The sequence below is a fragment of the Cebidichthys violaceus genome, unplaced genomic scaffold, assembly GCF_023349555.1.
Source record: "Cebidichthys violaceus isolate CVI_PGR_0920_01 unplaced genomic scaffold, fCebVio1.0.p SCAF_15, whole genome shotgun sequence".
Classification (NCBI taxonomy): Eukaryota; Metazoa; Chordata; class Actinopteri; order Perciformes; family Stichaeidae; genus Cebidichthys; species Cebidichthys violaceus.
In genome coordinates, this window is record NW_027176318.1 from 6,318,917 (window position 1) to 6,339,807 (window position 20,891).

The 20,891-nt window shown below is 42.7% G+C and overlaps 2 protein-coding genes across 5 annotated transcripts; one reads left to right on the forward strand and one right to left on the reverse strand.

Annotated features, from left to right (window-relative positions):
• Positions 1–79: 79 nt before the first annotated feature.
• On the reverse strand, positions 80–12,490 carry mak (male germ cell-associated kinase). Of its 4 annotated transcripts, XM_068709703.1 has the most exons (17): positions 12,369–12,490; positions 10,806–10,906; positions 10,526–10,667; positions 8,897–8,951; positions 8,379–8,500; positions 7,776–7,855; positions 6,607–6,739; positions 6,254–6,425; positions 5,728–5,895; positions 4,677–4,922; positions 4,362–4,573; positions 3,909–4,048; positions 3,477–3,620; positions 2,331–2,417; positions 1,539–1,658; positions 1,142–1,237; positions 80–878 (listed from the first exon to the last, which is right to left on the reverse strand). In XM_068709703.1, the coding sequence occupies exons 3-17, from the start codon at positions 10,627–10,629 to the stop codon at positions 718–720; spliced, it is 2,040 nt and encodes a 679-aa protein (XP_068565804.1). In that variant the 5' UTR covers positions 10,630–10,667; positions 10,806–10,906; positions 12,369–12,490; the 3' UTR covers positions 80–717. The 4 variants fall into 4 exon arrangements, with proteins under 4 accessions (XP_068565804.1, XP_068565805.1, XP_068565806.1 ...); XM_068709704.1 differs by lacking the exon at positions 1,142–1,237; XM_068709705.1 differs by lacking the exons at positions 1,142–1,237; positions 2,331–2,417.
• A 969-nt stretch (positions 12,491–13,459) lies between these two features.
• Positions 13,460–19,826, forward strand: plcxd2 (phosphatidylinositol-specific phospholipase C, X domain containing 2). Its single transcript, XM_068709483.1, has 8 exons — positions 13,460–13,893; positions 14,051–14,187; positions 14,365–14,484; positions 14,862–14,915; positions 15,040–15,195; positions 15,961–16,071; positions 16,343–16,473; positions 18,050–19,826. The coding sequence occupies exons 1-8, from the start codon at positions 13,791–13,793 to the stop codon at positions 18,207–18,209; spliced, it is 972 nt and encodes a 323-aa protein (XP_068565584.1). The 5' UTR covers positions 13,460–13,790; the 3' UTR covers positions 18,210–19,826.
• The last annotated feature ends 1,065 nt before the right edge of the window (positions 19,827–20,891 follow it).

Genomic DNA, 20,891 nt, shown 5'->3' on the forward strand with positions numbered 1-20,891 from the left:
CTTGTCCTTTTTTTTTGGAGCGAATGCATTATGAACTTTCATGTATTTATTTGTATAAAAGGTTTACAAAATGCTCAGTTAATTCATTGCGTAATACAAAGAGGTGTGCAGTGGTACACAGAGTAAGCTGAAGTAATCCTTTTTGTAGCCGTTACACTGAAGATTTTGTTATGGGAATAAAAGCAGAGGGAACATAGCATTGCAGGAGATGTTAATAAATTACTGGTTATGCTTAGTCGTCAGTAGTAAACAATACTTGACAAGGAGTAAAAAAAAAAAAAAAAAAGTTATGCTACAATTAAGTCCTACTCACAGTACCCCAACACCAACAGTACACTAACATTGGCTCACACTGGCTCCTTCAGGAATGCAGTGGGATTGTCAAGCAGACGGGATCCGTCTTGGTTCAGCATCATGGCAACCGTCTCCTTCAAAACATACAGACTCCACGCACACTTACAGGTGCATCACTGGGAACAAAGTGATGCCATTGTGGCAGGAAAAATGTCTCCACCGAACAATGTGGGAAGAACATCTTGTGTGACTACTTTTTGTCCTCTACCAGATATACCGCCATATTGGATTCAGGTTGTTTCAGGGAGCATACAGCATTTCCCCCAGGTTGGAGTGCGCTTAGGCTTAACTTCCTGCCGAAGATGTGCACCACTAGGCAACAGTCCCAACGAGCGGTAGAAGCTGCATGATCTTCTTTCTGGACTACCGAGTTCCACCGTATTTGGATGTCCAGTCCACTCTGCCGTGGACAGGCTGCACGGGGGGAGCTCTGGTCAGGAGATTCCCGGAAGTTTTCCCCAGGGCTGAGTAGCTGCTCCCCTTCATCTGAGTTCTGTCTGCCCTCCTCTTCCAGCCCTCGTAATCTGGAGGAACATGCCGGTCCGTCATTTTGTCTATCTCCAATATATACAGTGATAATGCAGTATCTATATAGTCAGGTATCTGTCTTTACACACCGACACCAGCTTATAAAATGCCATCAAAAGTAAATACAAAACCGGAATTGTTGGTAGCAGCAAAAGCAACGGACAATAACAACACAGGACAGCTTGTTTTCCTCTATCAGCACAAGTAATCACGCCAGAATCAAACAAAAGCCTAATAGCAACTATTATAATGGCAATACCTTCATTAGTTTCGCTCAAAGATGAGTCAGATATGGGTTTGGGCTTTGCAGATTTCGATCTGTCTTTTTTATTATCAGGAGAAGAAGACAGATTGACTGGAAGAGTGAAAAAAAAAAAGAGGAGAAACACAGTGCCAGTGAGTGAGAGTTTGGACAGAAATAGTGCAAGCAAGAAACTGGAAACTGAATAGAGTCAAGGAGCAGGAAATGTCAGGCACGGCATGATGGCCGAGTACTGGACGGCCACACAAGAGGGCGGTTATTCTTACAGAATACAGAAGATTTAAGATTTGATGAGGAGTGCAACCTTTTGAGCCAGATACGAGGGGAGGTGATCCAACCAAGAACCTATCAAGAATCATTTTATCAGCTTCACATGGATGGAATAAAAGCTTACTTGCGTGCTGGCCAGCCAAAGGGGCAAGCTGGATTCTCTGGCCCACTGAGCCCACCTCTTTCTTTTGGAATGAAGGGATATAACCACCAGAGAGGTTGTATTTGGTGCTTACAAAGTTCCCTAGAAGAGGAGAAAGACACAGTTCATGGGTCTTTATTTGTTATGTTTTTTTTAAATGTTACAGCCTCCATGTATCATAGAAGCTAAAACAATGTGTCCCATTTAAAACACAAAAACACGCAAATGAAGAAAATGTTCGTAGATACACCTAATAGATGTTCTCACACTTGGCTTTACTGATACAAATGATTTGTGAGAACATGTGTGAAGTAGCTACTGCATATGCAACAGCTACTGAGGACCCAAACAAATGACTAAGGCCGTGTGATTGAAGTCATTCAGCTTCCCCGGCGTCTCCATCGATCTGCCTCACCAGCGGCCACAGATGGTTATCAGTGTAATTAGTGGAGAGCCTCATTGTTCCCTTATGAAGATGTTGTGGTTGTAGTGCAATTTAACATCTATTTAGCCACTGGAGTTCTTAGTTCTCTGGTTAAACTGTGTATTTGTACCCTTGTCTCCTGCTGAGCCTTTAGCAGCTGCTTTCTTTCGCATGTTAAGTCACTGGGTGAATACCTGAAGCTTGTTGTATCAGCCAACTACAACTACAACCACAATGTTTGTAGACACAAAAGAGCTTCAAGCATAGGAACTTAAGAGTTAAGTCAATTCACAACATAGCTGCCGACTGTGAAATACAACAAAGCAGTTCACGTGATCTCAGTGAAATACCTTTGGAGAGATCGATTTTCTCCAGTATTCTCTCTTTCGCAACAGTTTTCTCTGGTGGGCTGTCCTCACATTTAGAGGCATTCTCTTCTAGTCTCGCACCAAATAGTAGAGTCGGAGGAGATATGCACGCAATCAGAGAGAAAAAAGAAGAAGAAGAAGAAGAAGAAGAAGAAAAAGATCATGCACATGTTAGCACTGACGAAGCTGCATCTCAGCTGCAGTTGACAGAACGACACAAAACAAAAAGAACGTTACTACTTTTTCTTGATTTATATGAGGAAAAAAAATACATTCGTGAGATGTATTCATAAGTGTATCAAAACAAACGTTGGCGTATGTTTGTGTGTAAATGCTGGGAGGTGGGACAAATGAGAGAGGGGGGGGGGGGGGGTGTTGCAGTTGAAGGCAATTTAAGGAGCACTTGATCTTCCACCAACAGTCTTAATCTCATGAATAAGCAACAGTGAGGGAGAGACAGTGAAAGACAGAGACAGAGGAGGAGAGCACAGCGGGGACACATATTGTGTGTCTGTCTACATGACAAATGATTTATAGTAGTCTCTGTTCTCTCAAGCCGCAGACACTTGGGCTCACTCCTAACACTGCTTTTTTTCAAGGGCTCCAGAACTACTGATCAGGATACATTAGCTGCATCATTAGCATTTCGTGCCTTTTGTGGCACAAAGAGGACAGTGTCATATTATGTAACAGTAGGTGACACTGACAGTCGCCAGGTTTCCACTGCATGGCAAAAGAAAGTGAGTCGCGGTGCTGGCATTACCCTTATCGCTCAATGAGTAAGGTCAATGTTGATTTTTGTTGCCAAACATAAGGTTTTGGCTCGGTTATAGATTCTCAAAAATATTATTTTTTCACTGTCCACAGTGGATACAATGTGTTATTTCAAACATATTTGAGGGGTAAAATAAACAATTGAAATATTCCCTGAAAAATTTGGACACAAAAAACTGGAAAACTGTGACAAACTGTTTTTTGATGCAACTTGCAACTCTCTACGAATCAGAAAAAACCCTCATGACTGTCAGATTTCTCTAACATGTTAGTGAAATCTGGGAACCCGAGCCCCGTCCCACTGCACACTCCATCAAACCTCTTAACACCACTACATTAGACGTTGGTCCTTACCTGCGTTGTCTCTGGTGACGGATAATCCTCCTCCAATAGGAGCAAGCGGTTTATTTACAGTGTTTGAGGAGTTCTCCCACAAGTCCCGCAGCGTCAAACCACTCAACTCCTTATCTCCAGAAGTCTGATTCTTGCCGATCAACCCTTAAAGCAACATAAATATATGTCGTGAAAAATCGAAATGTTATTTTTGCAATCACGACGTTTGTTAAATAGGCCATTTTTCAAAAGGTAATTGAATCTACTAGCAGTCGTGCTTGACAATAAATCCCCTTACACAGATAAAAGAAAGCGTATACATTTGTATAAAAGCACATTTAAGATTGATGCAAATCTATGAAAATGTTCCGATTGCTTGTATGACAGTATGTTTTGATGACCTCTTTCCATTGAGAGAGATTACCCACATGGCTGTTAGTCATGCAGTCCTACCTGGCAGGTATCGTGACTGGCTCAGATAGTGCTGCCGCGCAGCAGATCCTGGGAGATTAGGGTCCATTTGGCCAATCTTAACATTGTTGGGTAGCTTAGTGACTGTGCTGAAGGAATACAGAGGTTTCTGCTCCTTGGGCCTGAAACCAGACATTTGAAGGCCAAACAGCACATCATTTGTTTGAGAGAAGTGCGTCACATAAAGTTTTATCAAATTATCAAATAATTGATGCAGATTGGGCAGAAAATATTCCATGTGCATAGATCATGTTTTAAACTACACCATATGACAATCCTTCACAACTCAGATAACATATCGTCTCAAATAATGCATGAGACAGCTAAATTTAACACATATTGCGGCGCTCTGCAATGCACTGTTGCAGTGTCAATGCTTACATTTTTTTTCTCCAAATTGCAAATCCAGTCCTGTTAGGACCTCAAAGCACCTACTGTGGGCGGTGCTCCTTCAGGCTCCCCTCCTCCTCTGCGTTCCCCAGACTGGGTTTCTTGGAGTTGGAGGCGGCGGTTTCTGACGGGTCGGATTCCTCCCAGCTGTCTGAGGTCTTGGCCACTGTCTGGCCCCAGCGACGACGACCGCTCTTCAGCACCCCCGTCCCACCACCAACGCCAACGCCGTTCTCACTGCCCAGCGACGCTGCTTTCTGCAGACGAAGACAACACAATTGTCTTACAAGTCCTTCTCCTTAGAAGATCTATAACATGAAATACAACAAATAAAGCTCTGATTTGCATGAAGGCACTCACTGCATTGCTGAGGCCTCCTGGTTTACTCTCAGTTTGGGGAAGGGGAATCTGCTGAAGAGGCTGTTGATGTTGGTTTCTGGAGGAGGATGTGGAGGCTTTGGACTCAGAGGAAGACTGCTGAGGATCAGCCTTGGACTCCGAGACCTGCTTCTGGGCCGGCGGCCTGGCCTGGACCTTCTTGACCTCCTGGCTCTGAGGGCGAGGCCCTAAGATCTGGCCTACCTGGAAGTACGGGTAACGCAGGGCCTAGACAGGCAGAGAAAGGAAAACGTATGTACTTATGTGCTTATGTACTCCAAAACACTAGAGTCAATGACTTTAACCCCTGTACAAACAACATGACTCAGACCATCGTGTTGACACACACACACATGTTAGAATGATGGACATGCAGTGTAGACTTTATCCCATTCAAATATTTATATTATTTATCTGAGTAAGTTTAAAGTGCATTTTAATTGTTTCCTTAGAACTGGCTAAAACGAGATGTGTATCTTACACATGGGTGCTTTGTAAGCAGGGAATGGAAAAGCATCGTCACTCCCTCTGGAAAGGTGTTTCCTACTGAGGGACCACAGAGTGATCCAACAGTGGAGTGATAATTATGTCTATCTATGTAATGACCATATGTTGTACATGATACCATTATGCAGCGCAGAGCACACAGGCAGTGGAAGCACATTTTGCAGTGGCAGGGTGAATGAAGTATGGTACAAGCCCTACTTAAAATGACTGGGATTAGCATGCTAATGCAATCTCAGTATTGGGACAAGAGATAATCCGCATGTAGTGGTGAGTCTTGCACTGTATTTGAAATTACCTCTCTGAGGACAGGTAGTTTTTTTTTAGATTTAAAAATTAAAGTGTGTCCAAATAAGTGGTTGGATCACAGGTAATGCTTAGGCCGATCGCAGACGTATGATGCTATGTGCTGATTTATGGTACAGAAGGCTTTCCCTCCCAATAAATGGCATTTACATTGACCAGACGAGGCAAATGAAGCCTTGACTTCTTACTGTATAACCTGACCTTTAGGTTCGGTTTTGCCTACCTGTACAGCAGTGGGTCTTTTTTTGGGGTCCCACTGCAGCAGGTCCCTCATCAGGGCGATAGCCTCATTGCTGGCATTAGGGATGAGGGTCTTCAGGTGGGTCGGCACACATTGGGGAAAGCGAAAGTTCATAGCAGACGCTAGTTGGTGACCCTCTGACCAATCCGTCTAAGGGAAGAAACAATCAGATGATGTTCATTATTATATTTATCACTTTTCCCCTCTTGTGTGCTAATACACTTTTATAACCAATACATCCATGAACAATGGAACATATACAGTACATAAGTGGTTGGGTACTGGTTACTGCCCTTGTGGTTAAGGTTGCATACCTTTGAACGTATGTCTGCCAATTGTTCAGAGAGGGTAACACTGCTCTTTGCCTACATACAGATTTACTTTTTATATGGTAAACAACTTAATTGAAAAAATAGGATTTGATAGGATTTGGCTTATTTTTGAACACATTTAAAACCCTGGATAAAGGTCACTTATTCCCACCTCACTCCATTCAGTTTCTTCTCACCTTTTTGACGGTGCCTAGGACTTGGCAGACCTTAAAGATCTCATCCACCTCACTGTTCCCTGGGAAAAGAGGTCTGAGAGTGTAGAGCTCAGCCATGATGCAGCCCACAGCCCACAGGTCAATAGGAGAGCTGTAGGTAGAGGACCTGAGCAGAACCTCAGGAGCCCGGTACCTGGACAGAGAACACACACAATTAAACCAGCGGACAACTCATACTGCATATCTACATAAAAACAGAGCATAATGTGAATTTTACAAGGCTGAAGCTCTCGTCTGGTGTATCACACTGTAACTGATGCATAAGCTCTTCTCCGTGTTTTAGAAGGCTACTGACGCCCGGACACTACTCTCACCATCTGGTAGATACGTAGTCTGTGTAGGGGGGTTTGGAACGGATCTCTCGGGCCAGTCCAAAATCTGCTATTTTGACCAGTTCTGGACCCATGCACAGCAGATTCTCCGGCTTCATGTCTCGATGAAAGAAACCTGTGGCGAGGTTAACATCAAGTTGAGCCACTGTGTACAGAGTCAACTCTATACAATGGCCAAATGACCAAATTACAATCATATGCAACTATTCTATATTAGTATTTTACATTTATTGCAAATGCTACACAAAACTCAGATAGCACAAGAAAAGGAAAACTGGGGAGCTGCTGAATGGGTGTATATTTGCCTTCGACAACAGTGGCCCATGTTTGAAGTATTGAGTATTTAACATTGACATTCTCATTATTTAACCATGGCAACAGTGTTTCTCTAAACCTTAACCGAGCTGTGTTAGTGACCTAGTCTTGCTTGTACAGTACTATATTCACCACAGTTACAGTATTAACTGTCACAGCCATGGCCGTGGTTATCCAGCTTATTTCCAAGTGTTCTTTGTGTTTCCCTTTTTTTTTTTTTAACAATATACACCCAAACAAACTACTGAAATGTCGTGCTACTTTGAAACAGGTAAGGAATGACAGAGTAGAGCCTCTTACCATGCTTATGTACAAAAGCCAACCCAGACACCACTTGAAACATGATGTTCCTAATTTCATTCTCTGAGAACTTCTTATTCTCTCTTAACAGCCGACCAAAGAGATGCAAAGAAAAGACAGATAAGGGGGGTAAAAGAGAAATTCAGCAAAAGCAGTTAAAAGGAAGAAAAATCCTAAAAAAAAAAAAAGCATGTGTGCTCTGGATGTGTGCATGTACTGTAAGGCAAATACAGGCTGTGTTTGTTTGCATTTACGCATGCACAGGTTTAAATGAATGAGTTTCCTGTAATATTCTGAACACTTGCACACATCCATTAGTTATAGAAGTGCAGACCAATGAGTAAGATGAGGCAGTGATGAAGGGTTCACAAACTACAAGATTCTGATAAATGAATCACCAGTTTGATAATTTGGCTCTTTGGTTGAAATATTCCATATTTTATAGCTTTAAAGTTTTCAAGTTTCATCAACGAATCTTGCAGTATGCTGCCACTCTCATGCAATTGCAAGGCATGAAGGGAACACGGTACACCTACCATGTTTGTGAATAAATGACAGGCCTTGTAAAATCTGAAAGCTTATGTTTCTTATCACTGATTCAGGGAACAACTTTCTTCTGTAAACATAAAATTGACAGAATTCTCATGAGCCTAGCTAATGTAAGCATCGTTGCATACACATTGCTTGACTTTGTACACGCAAACTAACTGGTAAAACAATGCTGAAAAAACAACAACACAGATGACAAACCCATGTGAGTGTAAGTGCAGTGTACACCTGGGGTTTCCAAAGTAGCAAAAACATCAGAGCTTCCCCCCCCGGAGAAGGTGTTAGTCTAGTGGCAGCTGTGTTCAAGGAAGAGCCTAATGCACGGCAACTTATGAGAGTGAGGTGTGTTGACTGAAATAGGAAATATTCCACTGGTCCAATCAGATCCTGATACTAAATCACAACCTTGCTAGTGTTAAGTGTCGAAACCGTTTACTGCCAGATTGGCCATGTCAGGCTTGTGCTCCAGAGTCCACTCTGACCAGATGCTGACATTTGGAAACTCTGTGTTCTGGTATTAAACTCGGCCGCTGTGTTATACACCTTCTAAAGACATTCGCCTGGCAAAAGTGTGGTATTGCTCGTCTTACCTGTCCTTCATAAGCTGGTAGAGGTTCTCCTTCATATACTCAAAGACAAAGTAGAGGTGGTCGTTCTCTCTGATTACCTCCTTCAGTTTCACCACATTCGCATGGTTCAGCTTCTTCAGTGACTGGTGTGACAAGTCGTGGAAAAAGGTAAGAATGATGGCACTTATGTAATCACACACAAATACATTGAACCTTTGCAATTGTGAATCAGAAAAATGCCTGAGGGTAGTTACGGGTAATGGGAGGTAGTAACTTTAAGGGCACAATGAAGAGACTGCAGAATTTTGTGTAATGTGTAGAACATTAATTACCCCTCCTGCTCATTATTTCAGTGTGTGACATTTTTAAAGCATGTTACAAAGTAGATTTGCAATATGTTAAATGTGAAGATGCACAAAGAAAGCCAACTGTCAGCTGTGTTAAAGGAGCTGCCGAACATTATTGCAGCGTTATCTTGCCAATAAAAGTGTATTTTCATCTCTGGAAGCAGACAAAAACTGTCCCATAACCATCCTTACCTTGACCTCTCTTAGGTTCATACATTCTTCCCATGAATAAAACTTCCTCTTCATTCTGTGAGAGAAACGGAGACATTAAGTTTGGAGTACAGGTCAGATATACATCAACTAAAGAATGAAGGGAAACACATTTGCAGGGCATATCAATTACACCAAACATACAGTCCCTGTCTTTACAAAATTCTTCTGTGTGTCTCCATCAATAATTCAGCTTTTTTTTTTTTTTTAGGTGTCTCTAATTTCAGCTCATTTCATTTCAAGAACAAAACCAGCAAAAGCTCTAGAATGTAAAGTGATATTAATTATCCTATTCTGAACCATAAAGGCTTTATTGTTTTTCTTATCTACTTGAATTAAGTGTGAAATACATCTTACTCAATGGCTGTATTGTCAGTTTTATCGAGTACGTGTTGCTATGTACATTAAAAACCACACGGCAGCTGTTATACGGGACGCCTGTCAATGGCTTATCTCCTCTGATCAACGTTGCCACTCCCTCCAACCGGAGTTATTTAAGAGTTACAGAATGTGCAGATATCTTTTTTCCTCTTCTCTGGGCACCTGCCAGTTTCGTTGGTCCCTTTCACAATGTCGGCAACCTGACACACTCCCTCTACTTTCACTCCCTTTCACCGTCACCACATGTATTGTCTTGCATGGTAACCAAATGATCAACCGGTGGACGCATCTCCCCGGTTTCTCATCTATTATTGAACCCTGCTGCCATGCTGCTCAAACAAAGGCATGTAAGCTGGTTTGTTTGGCCTGGTGATGGCAGGAAACCACTAGCCCTTCACTTTATGAAGGGCTAGTGGTTTATGATGTTTATCCAGAGCAAAGTATGACAGTTCTAGTTTTTGAATATTTAGTCCTACTAAATATACTTTTATGGTAGTATATGAAGTACGTCTGCTTTGTAGAACTGTTAAGGTAGGTCAACATTAGAGACACATTATTTAAAAATGCGGTTAGCCAGACTTCCTTCATTAAAAATCTAAAATACACTTGTGTTTATAGTGAACATGCTTGTACAAATGTGTACATGGAAAACTGGAACAGATACATCATATACTCTCTACTCTACTCTATTATTGTCAAATTCAAATAACACAGTATTCTTTATTTAAGTTCCATCAATTATGGGATAATATTTTGGGGGTGATTATTGGTGCTCTTACATGGTAGTTTATGTAAACTAGGGGTACACAACATGGACTTTGAGAAAATGAATGCCAAGTTTATTAATTTCACTTTTCACAGCAGCCATTTTGACATGTCATTACAGGACTAACACATGTGTAATTAATAACATTAATGACGACCCTGCTCATTTATGCCCTGGTGTTGTGCAGGTTGGCTCACTGGAATGGCTTTGACACACAGGTTACAGTGTGGGTGTTTACCCTGCTATGACATGTCAACATGGCTGCTGTAAAAACAGCCAACTGTATAACTTCACTAAAATGTAAAGCAGCGTTTCAAACTAGTGAGAGTAAATATTTACGTTAATTTATGTCACTATATCAAAATAACCAAACTCCCACACAACATTCATATTATATAACTATATTGCCCTGCTTTAACACTGAGAAACTATATTTACATTTAAAAAATGATCACCATCCTCACCTCTTGATAGCCACCAGTTCTCCAGACTCGTTGCTTCTCCCCATCAGCACGCTGCCGTAGGTGCCGTCACCCAGCTGCCTCAGGGTGGTGTAGCGATTCATCATCTCTCAAGACGGTGTCATCAGCTTGTTCAATTTTCCTTCTGCATAAAACAAGTTGAAGAAACACACCGCAGATTCATCGGTCAAATGTCTTTCGACGGCCTCTTCTCGAGAAGAGTTCAAATGTTCTTTTCCCAGGAGGAAGGATTTTCAGTCGGCCACTGTGTCACGAGGCTCACCAATTCTTGAAGATCCAAACTCATCTTGCAGTAACCGATCCGCTGTTGGAGAGGTTGGATCCTGGTGATCAGCCAAGAGTAGACACCATGCCTTTTGGATCCTTTGGTGACAGTAAAGAAAAGAAACATCAGCAGCAGCAGGTGGAAACCAATCAACTACAAATGCAGCAAATCAGTTAGAAGCTTTACCCACTCCTGGATAATCCCCACTATACAGGATTGTTTTAATAGATCTGAGGACAAAGAAAAGCGACGACCATTTCTTGTTTTTCTCAGTGAGGAGGATTAGGTGTGTGTCTCACTAGTAAGAGGCTCCAACATGACCACCCAAGGGAGATGACAAAGCCAGCCCTGGGCAGATTAGGCCCACAGGGATGTAAATAGGATGTTACATCACCATCATGCTTACTGGCATCCACTACCTTCCCCAAGCACCGCGTCTGTCAAGAGGATTTGATTGGCGCCACAGTGATCACACTTACGTTGTATATTCAAAATACTAGGAAACACAAACTTAGTGACATGATATGCTTTATTTTCCTTTTTAAATGCATAGCTGGTAACTGTTCTGTGTAAGGTAGCAACATGCTGCTCTAGATGCTGGTTAAACAGCAGTCGCCCTGCGTGTAACTACAACACTTGACCAAAAAACCCCATGCATACTCTGACATAATATGCGTAATGAAATGAAACCCAGTTATTTTTGGCTATCCTGGTTGTAAATACTGAAATGCATACACACACATTCTAAGCAATACAAGCCGAATAATTGTGAGCATTTGGGGATTTTAACACTTAAATGAGATAAGCCAAGGGCAGCTGAACAAAACTCCTGATAATCACTTAATGAATGAATCATCAGAGCAATTAGTAATGTGTAAATGTTTAAAGATTTGTCATCATTTGTTGCATGCCGTAGTCTATATATACACTCCTCAAGTTATCCTTTATTTTCCACTGCAAAGTGGAAACAATTTCTCTAAACAAAAACCCTGCTTGATATTCCAGTCTCACTGAAACCATAAGCAGTAAGACAAGTTGGGATGCCAGCCAGAGGACTGCTGGCTTGTACTCAGCATTCACATATGGCAATCTGTTGCAGAGGGATTTAAAGGGAATTAAGATGCAGCCTATCCAGGCCACAAGACATTAGCAGGCTATTCAAGGTCAATTATACTGAAAACAAACGCAGACACAAACCTGACAGTGGAAAAGGAAACGGTTACATTTGATCATGTTCCTTTAATATGTAATAAGGCATAGGCCTACTTGGTAAAAGAAAGGTGTACTTTATTGCTTCCCATATGCAACTCTGCTGTCATGCACACAACGTAACACAAAGCAGGCTATCCATAAAACAAGACGTCAGCCTAATTCTAAAGAAATAGCAGCTTTGATGAACTAGCTGAAACTTCTGTAGCCCAATATATACAGTGCAGCCTTGTTTCATCAGGAGAACATCAAAACATTTGTTATTGACATGTCAGCTTTGACAGAGCAACTCCCTGACCCCCTTCATTCAGGCCCATTCTTCAATGATTTCCTTCTTTCTTTTAAACTCACCATTTAGTGGTGTACTTCCTTTGCTCGGCCGTTGTCTGGTCCTGCTGATAACACGACGATTTTTCTGTTAGAATGCACGTAATGTCTAAACCCAGTGCTTACGATAAGGGCGCGTGTGTGCGCGCGTGACTGCTCCCCATGGAAACGCACACACAAACGCGAGTTGCCAGGGGACGAGTGGCTTTGCGGGCGCAATGCTTTGTGGGACTGCGGAAGTGTAAAACCTTGCCCACAACGAAATTGAGAATTGAATTAACTTTGAGTGGCTTGATAGTAATATTCCATGTAGTCATTTTGTGCCGAAAATGACAAGGATGAATAATATGTTCCCAAAACACAACTGCTTGAACTGAAAAAAATAGTCTGCCAAACACGTGTCCCTTTTTATTCCAGAGCAATCACAACACTGATGTTTGGGATGACAAAAAGTGACAAGTGTGAGAGCTCTTCACTCCACCACCTCTCTGGACACAGTTGTAATCCACGCGCTGCACCAAGAGATGGAGCTGTCGGGCTGCGGTTTTTCATATCGGCCAATAGAGAGCGGCAAAGACGCGTTTAAGTACTTTAATAATGGCTATTTAAATTGGCCTTTGTGTCTTTGTAGCCTTTGTGGCCTAATAATTTGGCTACACCAAGCCATACGCGCCATGTCCAACCGGACAATTAAAGTAATGAATCCACGGAATATAATGGAATAGAACAGCATGAACACACACCTTTTGAGGTCGAAGCTTCAACTTTAGCCTAGTTTTGTCCTCCCCATTGTCTCAGAGGTCGCAAATAATGATCCATATGTTCTGAATAATGCTTTATGTGCATTCATCCTTGCAGCCTACGAGTCACGGGTTGCTGATTCTAAACCACAACAAATCCGCCTACAATTGAGACAACTTTCCAGTCTGTCACCTATCTGTCTGTAGGCCCTGCGTTCGTGTGTTTGCGTGTGTCCAGGGGATGGTCTTCATACACGCACACAAACGTGCGCGTGCACACACACACTCTCTCTCTCACACACACACACACACACACACACACACGAGGCAGGTAAAACCAAGAAGCAGGAGAAGGGGATAACGAGGAGAATTTTGCTCTAAGAGGATTATCACGGTCGTTAGCTACCCGCCGGTCGGTCTCGTCAAAGGATACCTGGTTCGCCGGTTGGAGAACAGCGCACCACGACGCGCAGGAAATAACCTACCGACAACCGGGCGAGGAAACGGGTCATACTCGATCTGGTGCGAGTCACAGGACGTCTTGAACCGGTCCTATGTGTCGCCAAGATTAACTGAGACATTGCAAGATGATCCGCGGTAGTTTTCACCTGTTGGGAGCGCACGGGTATCCGTCACCGGGATTGCATGTGCACCGGAAAGCGGTTTCCTGAGGCGGGGCGGGGGGGGTTGACAGGCTGTTTCTGATATGAAGACCCGACCTGCGGGGATCGGCAATGTCAATGCCGACTGGATGGGTTTGCTCCCCTCCAAGCTCAGTGCCATGCCTCTCAAACACCTCGCCGTGCCAGGTGAGCCATGTCCGTGCGTAAAGACGTTTGGGTTTCTCCGCGTCTTTTCATCTGCCCATCACTGTACTTCAGGAAGATAAGAACGCACGGGTAAAAAAAAAAAGGGATGTTATGTGTTCATTTTTTTCTTTTCTCATCATTATCATCTCCCTTGCAGGGTCTCATGATTCGTTCACCTACTGGGTAGATGTGCATGCTCCTGTGGGACCCGACCAGAAGGCATACGTGAAGTACCTCGCCACCATGTTCAGCGTTTTGGCCAAGAAAGTCATGGTCAAGTGGTCCATGACCCAGGTACTGAGTTCAGATCAGTGACATACAAACCTAACCATCTCTGGAGCCAGATAGCTTGCAGATGACATATTCAGTGATCTATTTTGGCCAGAAAATCTGTATGTTTTACAGCGTAACAGATGTGTCAGGTTTTGTGGCCAGTTGTTGCAATGTAATATATAATGCCTGTATTCCTAGAACCTGACATTTAAAGAGCAGCTGGAGGCAGGAATTCGCTACTTTGATCTCCGGGTCTCCTCCAAACCAGGAGAGCCAGGAAATGAGATCTACTTCATCCATGGCCTGTTTGGACACAAGGTGAGCAGTGGAGTATACTGACATTTAAACGCTTGCATCATTAGGCTACAATGCTCCTGCTCTTTCTTATTGTGATTTAAATATGTTTGATTTAATCAGTCACAGTCCAGTATTATCCGTCAATGGTTAATGTTTTTGTCTTTCTGGATCAGATTTCTGCGGTCCTCAAATAATTGAAATATCCAATATTTCCTCTTGTTCAGATGTTTGTCCTTTTGGCCTTGAACATGGATCAAAGGTTGTGAGTTTAGTTGGAAGCATCCCTCTTCAGAAATGGGGGATTCTGACATGTGCCTGTCCCCCGTGTGACACAGGGAGACCTTTTAGGTTTGATGCAGGAAATGACCTCCGACCTTTCACTCTGTTCTCCCCCACAGGTGTGCGATGGCTTGTTAGAAATCAACTCCTTCTTAAACCGACACAGGAAAGAGGTGAGAAGTGCTTATCGTAGTGTTCTTTATGAAATACAATTTGAAGAAAGCACAGATACACAAGCATGGCCATGGATAGAAGGAGTTGGTACATTTAAGTGATTCGGATGTTTGATTGATTTAGGTAGTGTTTCTTGACTTCAACCACTACTATGCAATGGGAGCAGAGCATCATGTGTACCTCATCAACATGCTCAAGGAAGTGTTTGGCAGCAAGCTGTGTAACAACTGTGCAGTGGAGAGCATCACTCTGGACTACCTCTGGCAAAACAAATACCAGGTGAGAATTCATCCATGAAAGTGGACGCACAACGTTCCTCGAAACATTTCAAAACAAATATTTTTTTCACTTCAAACCAGTTTGTTGTGTGTGTGTATTGACTCTGGTGATCTCAGGCCATTTAAAGCTCATATACATGTACAAGTAAAAGCGGCATGGAGGCGTGTGTTTATTGGACAGCCCACTTAACCCCTGTGGACAGGTAATCCTCAATTAGTCAATTAGTGATGACATCATCCCATTAACCCTTCTTCCATCATTTCCGTCTTTCATGGTATTTAGCATTGATCCTTTCTTCACACTCTCTTTACATTTCTCTTCAATCATCTTTTGGGGGGGCTTTCCCTATACATTTCTTCCTTGATTTCCTCATCTGGCACTCTTCATTTTAGTCTGTCTTCATTCATTTATTTTTATATATTCGCATACTCATATGTGGACACAGGAAGCTCCACGTGCACATTCATGTGTGTGTGTGTGTGTGCTTTGTGTATTAGGTGCGATTTTGTTTCCTCATGGTTCTCTGTGCATGTCCGTGTCTCATTCCGATGCTATCAGTTTAACTCCTGCTCCTATGACCCTAATCTGTGACTGGCTTAGTTGACAAAGGAGTAGGAAAGAGAGTGTACAGAGGATAGATTTGCACAATTACCAGCTCCAAAGGGCTGCCAGCTTTCTTGTTAAAAGTGTCATTGAGACACCCAATCAGTTGTGCAGTCTTTTAAACTTATCTATTCACTGTCTTTCATTTGCTTTTATCCTCAGGTGATTGTGTTCTACCATCATCCGTCCGCTCAGGGCATTCCTGTCATGTGGCCGGGAAACAAGATCCCCGCTCCCTGGGCAAACACCACCCAACCCAACAAGCTCACACAGGTCAGAAAACAACGATGGCTGTGAAAACTACACACCATCATGAAGGCAACCATGTACACTTCTTTCATCTCATTCAGCGGAAAATCAATACAAATATATCTGTCATTCGCTATTTTTACACAATGTAGGATTCAAGCTAAAAAAAAAATCTGCATTTTAGACATCAATTACACAAGCTGTGTCCACACTCCCCGCACACCTCACATCAAGGGGTGCTTTCGATGACATTTGCTGTGTTTCAACTGTTTGTGTTTGACATTCTCCTGTCTAGTTCCTGGAAACTACGCTGAGGGAAAGGGCCAAGCAGGGCTCCTTCCACGTGTCTCAGGCCATCCTCACACCCAAGGTTAACACCGTGGCCAAGGGCCTGGTCTGGGGGCTGCGCAGCTACTTGGTGGAAAGGTCAGTCACTACGTTTGGGGTGTTTTATAAAGGTTGTGGATGTGTGAATACATGCATTAGAATGTCAACTACTTTGGTGGTGTGGATACATTAAGCTTTACATATACCTTGCTGTTAAACATGTGTCTAAGCATGCGTGAGCATGTATGTGCTCATGCACCTTGGGACCTTGTCTGCTTCTCTTTTGCTCATGTCCATTTCATTATTTTGGCATGCGACCAGTAGAGGGCAGTACAGTAAATGCTACAAATGCCTGCAGGAGAGAGGAACGTCATCTTTGCTCATGCTCTTGAAAAAGGGCCTTGTCAACAAGAGCAAACTAAACACTTGGAGCAAATGCAAAGTAATGAGAGAATGATGCAAACAGTGTGTGGCTGCAGATTTGTGGTGCTGTGTGTTCACATCGTGCCGTGCTGCGCCCATAGACAACAATATGATTTCCTGAAGAAGCCTCTGTACATTTGTTGACCTATTGTTACTCATGCTTCCCTGTGATTAGCACAGCTGTTTGTGTATCTGTTACTCACCACACCCTCTGATGGAGAATGCAGTGTAGTAGTAAAACCAACCTGGATGTTTCTTCTACTTGTAACAGGTTTACCGCCTATAATAATCTGTCTAAGCATGCACCTTCAAGTTTGACGTCTCTGTTACAAAATTCTGTCACTTCACTGGTTTATTTAACTAAGGATTAGCTATAATCCTTTTTATCCATTTCCAAACTATGGGAGGATCAAACAGAAACCCATTTCATCTCTCAGATAAGAGATCTTACTTTCTAAGCAAGGACCAAATTATCTGCGCAACTCTAGCAGTCATCTAGCTCATTGAGCCAAAGCTTAAAGTGGAAATGACAGAGGAAATCCTGACTCAGAGTACATACCCACCATACCCTCAAAAGTGAGAGAAACAGCCATGCTGGGGTATAAAACTCCTGAACGGACTCTCTGGCGAGACAGGAGGCGGCCTAATTTTGCACTTCCGAGGAAATGGGATTGTTTATCACCGCTGGTTAAACATTCTGACTTCCTGGTTTTGTTCTGCTGGCGGCTGAAACACAGTGGAGAATTTAAGGGTATTGGAAGTGATACAGCTACAGAGTCATGGCACAGTGTGTGTGTGTGTGTATTTGTGCCTCTATGCCAAGAACCATAACAGAAAGTATTTGAATGCAAAGCAATGATTTTGAGACAATGGTGGTAAAGTACTCCCACACTGACAGACAGACAGACAGACAGACAGACAGACAGACACAAACGTCACTCCCTTTACCCTTTTTCCATCCGTACCGTTTACTCCCTCATCAAGATACTGTATATCAAAACCTTATCAGCAGCTTGTCATGACATTTGGTGGACAGACAGACATTCAGCCAAGGAACAACTGATTGGAGTCTGGCAACGATGAAACCATAACTATAACCCTTAGAGACGGAAACTTGGCCCTAGATATTTTGAATATGTTCGCAAGGCCAGTGGATCACTTTAAATTCAAGTGACAGTATGTTCAGTGTAATAAAAAAAGGGGTGTCATTTTTTTGCCTTCTAATACAAACTCTCTTCTTTTCTGGCTGTAGAAACCTGCCAACCATCATGTCCTGGGTTGAGGCTCAGAGGCCGGGGGTGGAGGGGGTCAACATCATCACCTCTGACTTTGTGGAGCTCACCGACTTTGCCAACATTGTCATCAAACTCAACAACCTGCTGTTGTCTGAACAGGACCCTAAACCGAGATGACACATGTTTGCACAACAGGACAAATGTGTGTGGACCCCGCGGTGTGGTGGAGGTCGGAAGACGGATTCCTCCATCATTGTTGGATATATAGTTACACAGGGATACTATATGAGACAGGGACCCTTAAGACCCTTGTAACACACGGCACGAAACCTTTAAAACATCACAGTTTGGGTTGCAGACGACTTTCTCACCCCCAACATCATCAAGTCCAAAAGAGGGAAATGAGCTGGAGCTCAGATTACCATCATCATAACGTCAACTAAATTCTGTCATAACACAACTTTAGCTTCTTGATTCATTTCTCTACATTCTCTTTGGGGGTAAAACTGGACATATACCACATTGGTACTATTTAAAGGCAATGCCGCACAGGTCACCATGCAGAAAAAGACTCTCAGCTACCTGTGAGCTGGACAACGATCGGTTTAACTTCTAAAGTCTTACAATCATTGTCCTTGTTTTTTACATGTTCTGATCACATTACAGGTTTCTTTATTTGTATTATGGTGAAAACCAGGATCCTATTTTGCATAATTTTTTTTGCTTTTTGAAATACTGCAGTCCTAGGTTTTTAAGATACTATTACAGACTACTAATACATCCAACATTATGTTAGAGGATCGTGAAGGTAAATTCCCGACATTATGGCAGTGGATTCGTTTACATTCCATTCACTATTGTAAACATTTGGCCAGTATTCTAAAGTTGGGTTTTAAACTAGGCAAATTTGTGATTTTGGGCTATACAAAAATAAATTGAATTGAATTAAAAGTATGTAGGGAGAATGCATAGAAGAGCACCTACAGTATACAATATATGAGCATGTCCAGCAATCTGCATCGGGCTCCATAAGACAGACCTTGTATACTGTAGAAATAGAAAGGGTAACGAAATGTCCACCTTTTAGGAGTCTGAAATGCCTCTGTGTGCGTTACTGTGCGTGTTTGTGCGTGTGCTCTGTGGGCCCTGTGATTATGCATGACATGAATAGTGCTGCAGTGACAGTCGCCCTGCATTCCTGTGGTCAGAGTAGGGAAGGAGTGGAGGAGAGACAGACTGCAGAAGATTTACAAAGCAAAGGCAGTAAGATGGCAGAGAGGAAAGTAAGAGAAAGTTCAACTAGAAACAGAAAAAAATGGAGGATGCAGAGAGAGATATCTGAACAGCTGTTTTGCTTCCTTCAGCAGCAGCAGCAGCATCTAACAGGAAAGTAAAATGTTTTCTTTTCAACTCTGCCCTTTTTCACTCCCTGACTCACTTGTGTGAAATAGCCTGTTCCGTCCAGGCCACATTGTTGACATAGTTGGTGGTCACCAAGCGCTGCAAGTCTCTCACACCCTAACACATACACACACACACACACACACACACACACACACACAGTCACAAGCACAGGCACTTTAATTGTGGAGTAATTACACATACCATGGCAGGCAAGTGGGAGAGCAGAGAGCAGCAGCTCTAACTGATGGAGAGCATTCCTTTTGTTGTTTGGATTGGTCCTCTCTCCTTCTCTCCTTCTCTCTCCCTCCTCTGTATCCCTGCTGGCTTCCCAGGTTTCAAAGGAGAAGACGACAACTCAAGCATGGTCTCCCAATAAAGTCTTAAAAGTAATCCTACTGCATTTGTGCTTGTGTGTGTGTGTGTGTGTGTGTGTGTGTGTGTGTGTGTCTGTTTGTCAACCCGAGATTCTGTTATTCTACAAACAGTCTTTGCCCAAAAGTGGCGCAAACATTGGCACACAGCTCTCCAAAAGTATCTTTGGAATTGGTTGGGCACCACGGCCTAAGTAGATCAGTATTCTAGAACGTTTAAGTCTCATAACGTCATTTCTCTCTCACCTTATTTCAACACTTCAGCCCCCTCCACAACTGCACCGCAAGTTATAGCAAACAGTTGTCACTTGGCTTCATCACAGCCAGATACATGGTAAGTTTCCAGCCTTTAATAAGACTTTGTTTTGGCAGTCCAGCGGCAGTTATACCATCACACTCATGCTTTGGCTGCGCGGTGTGTTTGCGTTACAATAAGATGTGCAACTATTCGTGGAAAGCCATTTATATCAGCGTAAAAAAGGGTACTCTGCAAATACACTTGTGAGTAAACCGAGTTTTACTTCATTTAACCACTGCACATATCCCTGGTGTTAAGTGACGTCAGTGGACCGGGTCAGTGACATCCATTACATACAGATTTGTTAGTGTTCTCTTTTAGACCATGATGACGACACTATTGAACCAGCTGTGAAAACACATGACACTGTATCTTATGATGATCATACCTCTGACAGAATGTGGGGTGAGTAAAGAAAGAGAGAGACTTGACAAGACTTGAAGAGGTGCACCACCAGACGACTGAAAATACACCTCACTTACCCTTAAGCCACAAACGGTGTCAATGTCATGCGATCATCTGTCATTAAGATGATATTAAAAAAAGCATGTGGGTTAAATAGTTTTACCCACTCAAATCCTCAAAGCCCCACATCAATTATGATACCAGGGATTTCCCAGAGATTAAATGAGCTGTCAGAGTACTGGTGTTAAGTGGTTCAGATACTGTTTTTCTGTTTTTTTTAGTACAGTAGACTGGTAGAATTAAGTTTTGGCTGTTAAATGCATTTTTCTAAATGAAACTGTGTCTCCCCACTGCAGGGTCTCCGAACACCGGTTGGAACCC

Coding starts and splice junctions, on each gene's coding strand:
- plcxd2 (XM_068709483.1), top strand. CDS start 13,791: ATGAAGACCCGACCTGCGGGGATCGGCAATGTCAATGCCGACTGGATG. Junction 15,196..15,960: donor TCTGGCAAAACAAATACCAG/GTGAGAATTCAT, acceptor TTTTATCCTCAG/GTGATTGTGTTCTACCATCA. Junction 16,072..16,342: donor AACCCAACAAGCTCACACAG/GTCAGAAAACAA, acceptor TCTCCTGTCTAG/TTCCTGGAAACTACGCTGAG.
- mak (XM_068709703.1), bottom strand. CDS start 10,629: ATGATGAATCGCTACACCACCCTGAGGCAGCTGGGTGACGGCACCTAC. Junction 8,952..10,525: donor GAACTGGTGGCTATCAAGAG/GTGAGGATGGTG, acceptor TTTCTCTCACAG/AATGAAGAGGAAGTTTTATT. Junction 2,418..3,476: donor CGTCACCAGAGACAACGCAG/GTAAGGACCAAC, acceptor GTGCGAGACTAG/AAGAGAATGCCTCTAAATGT.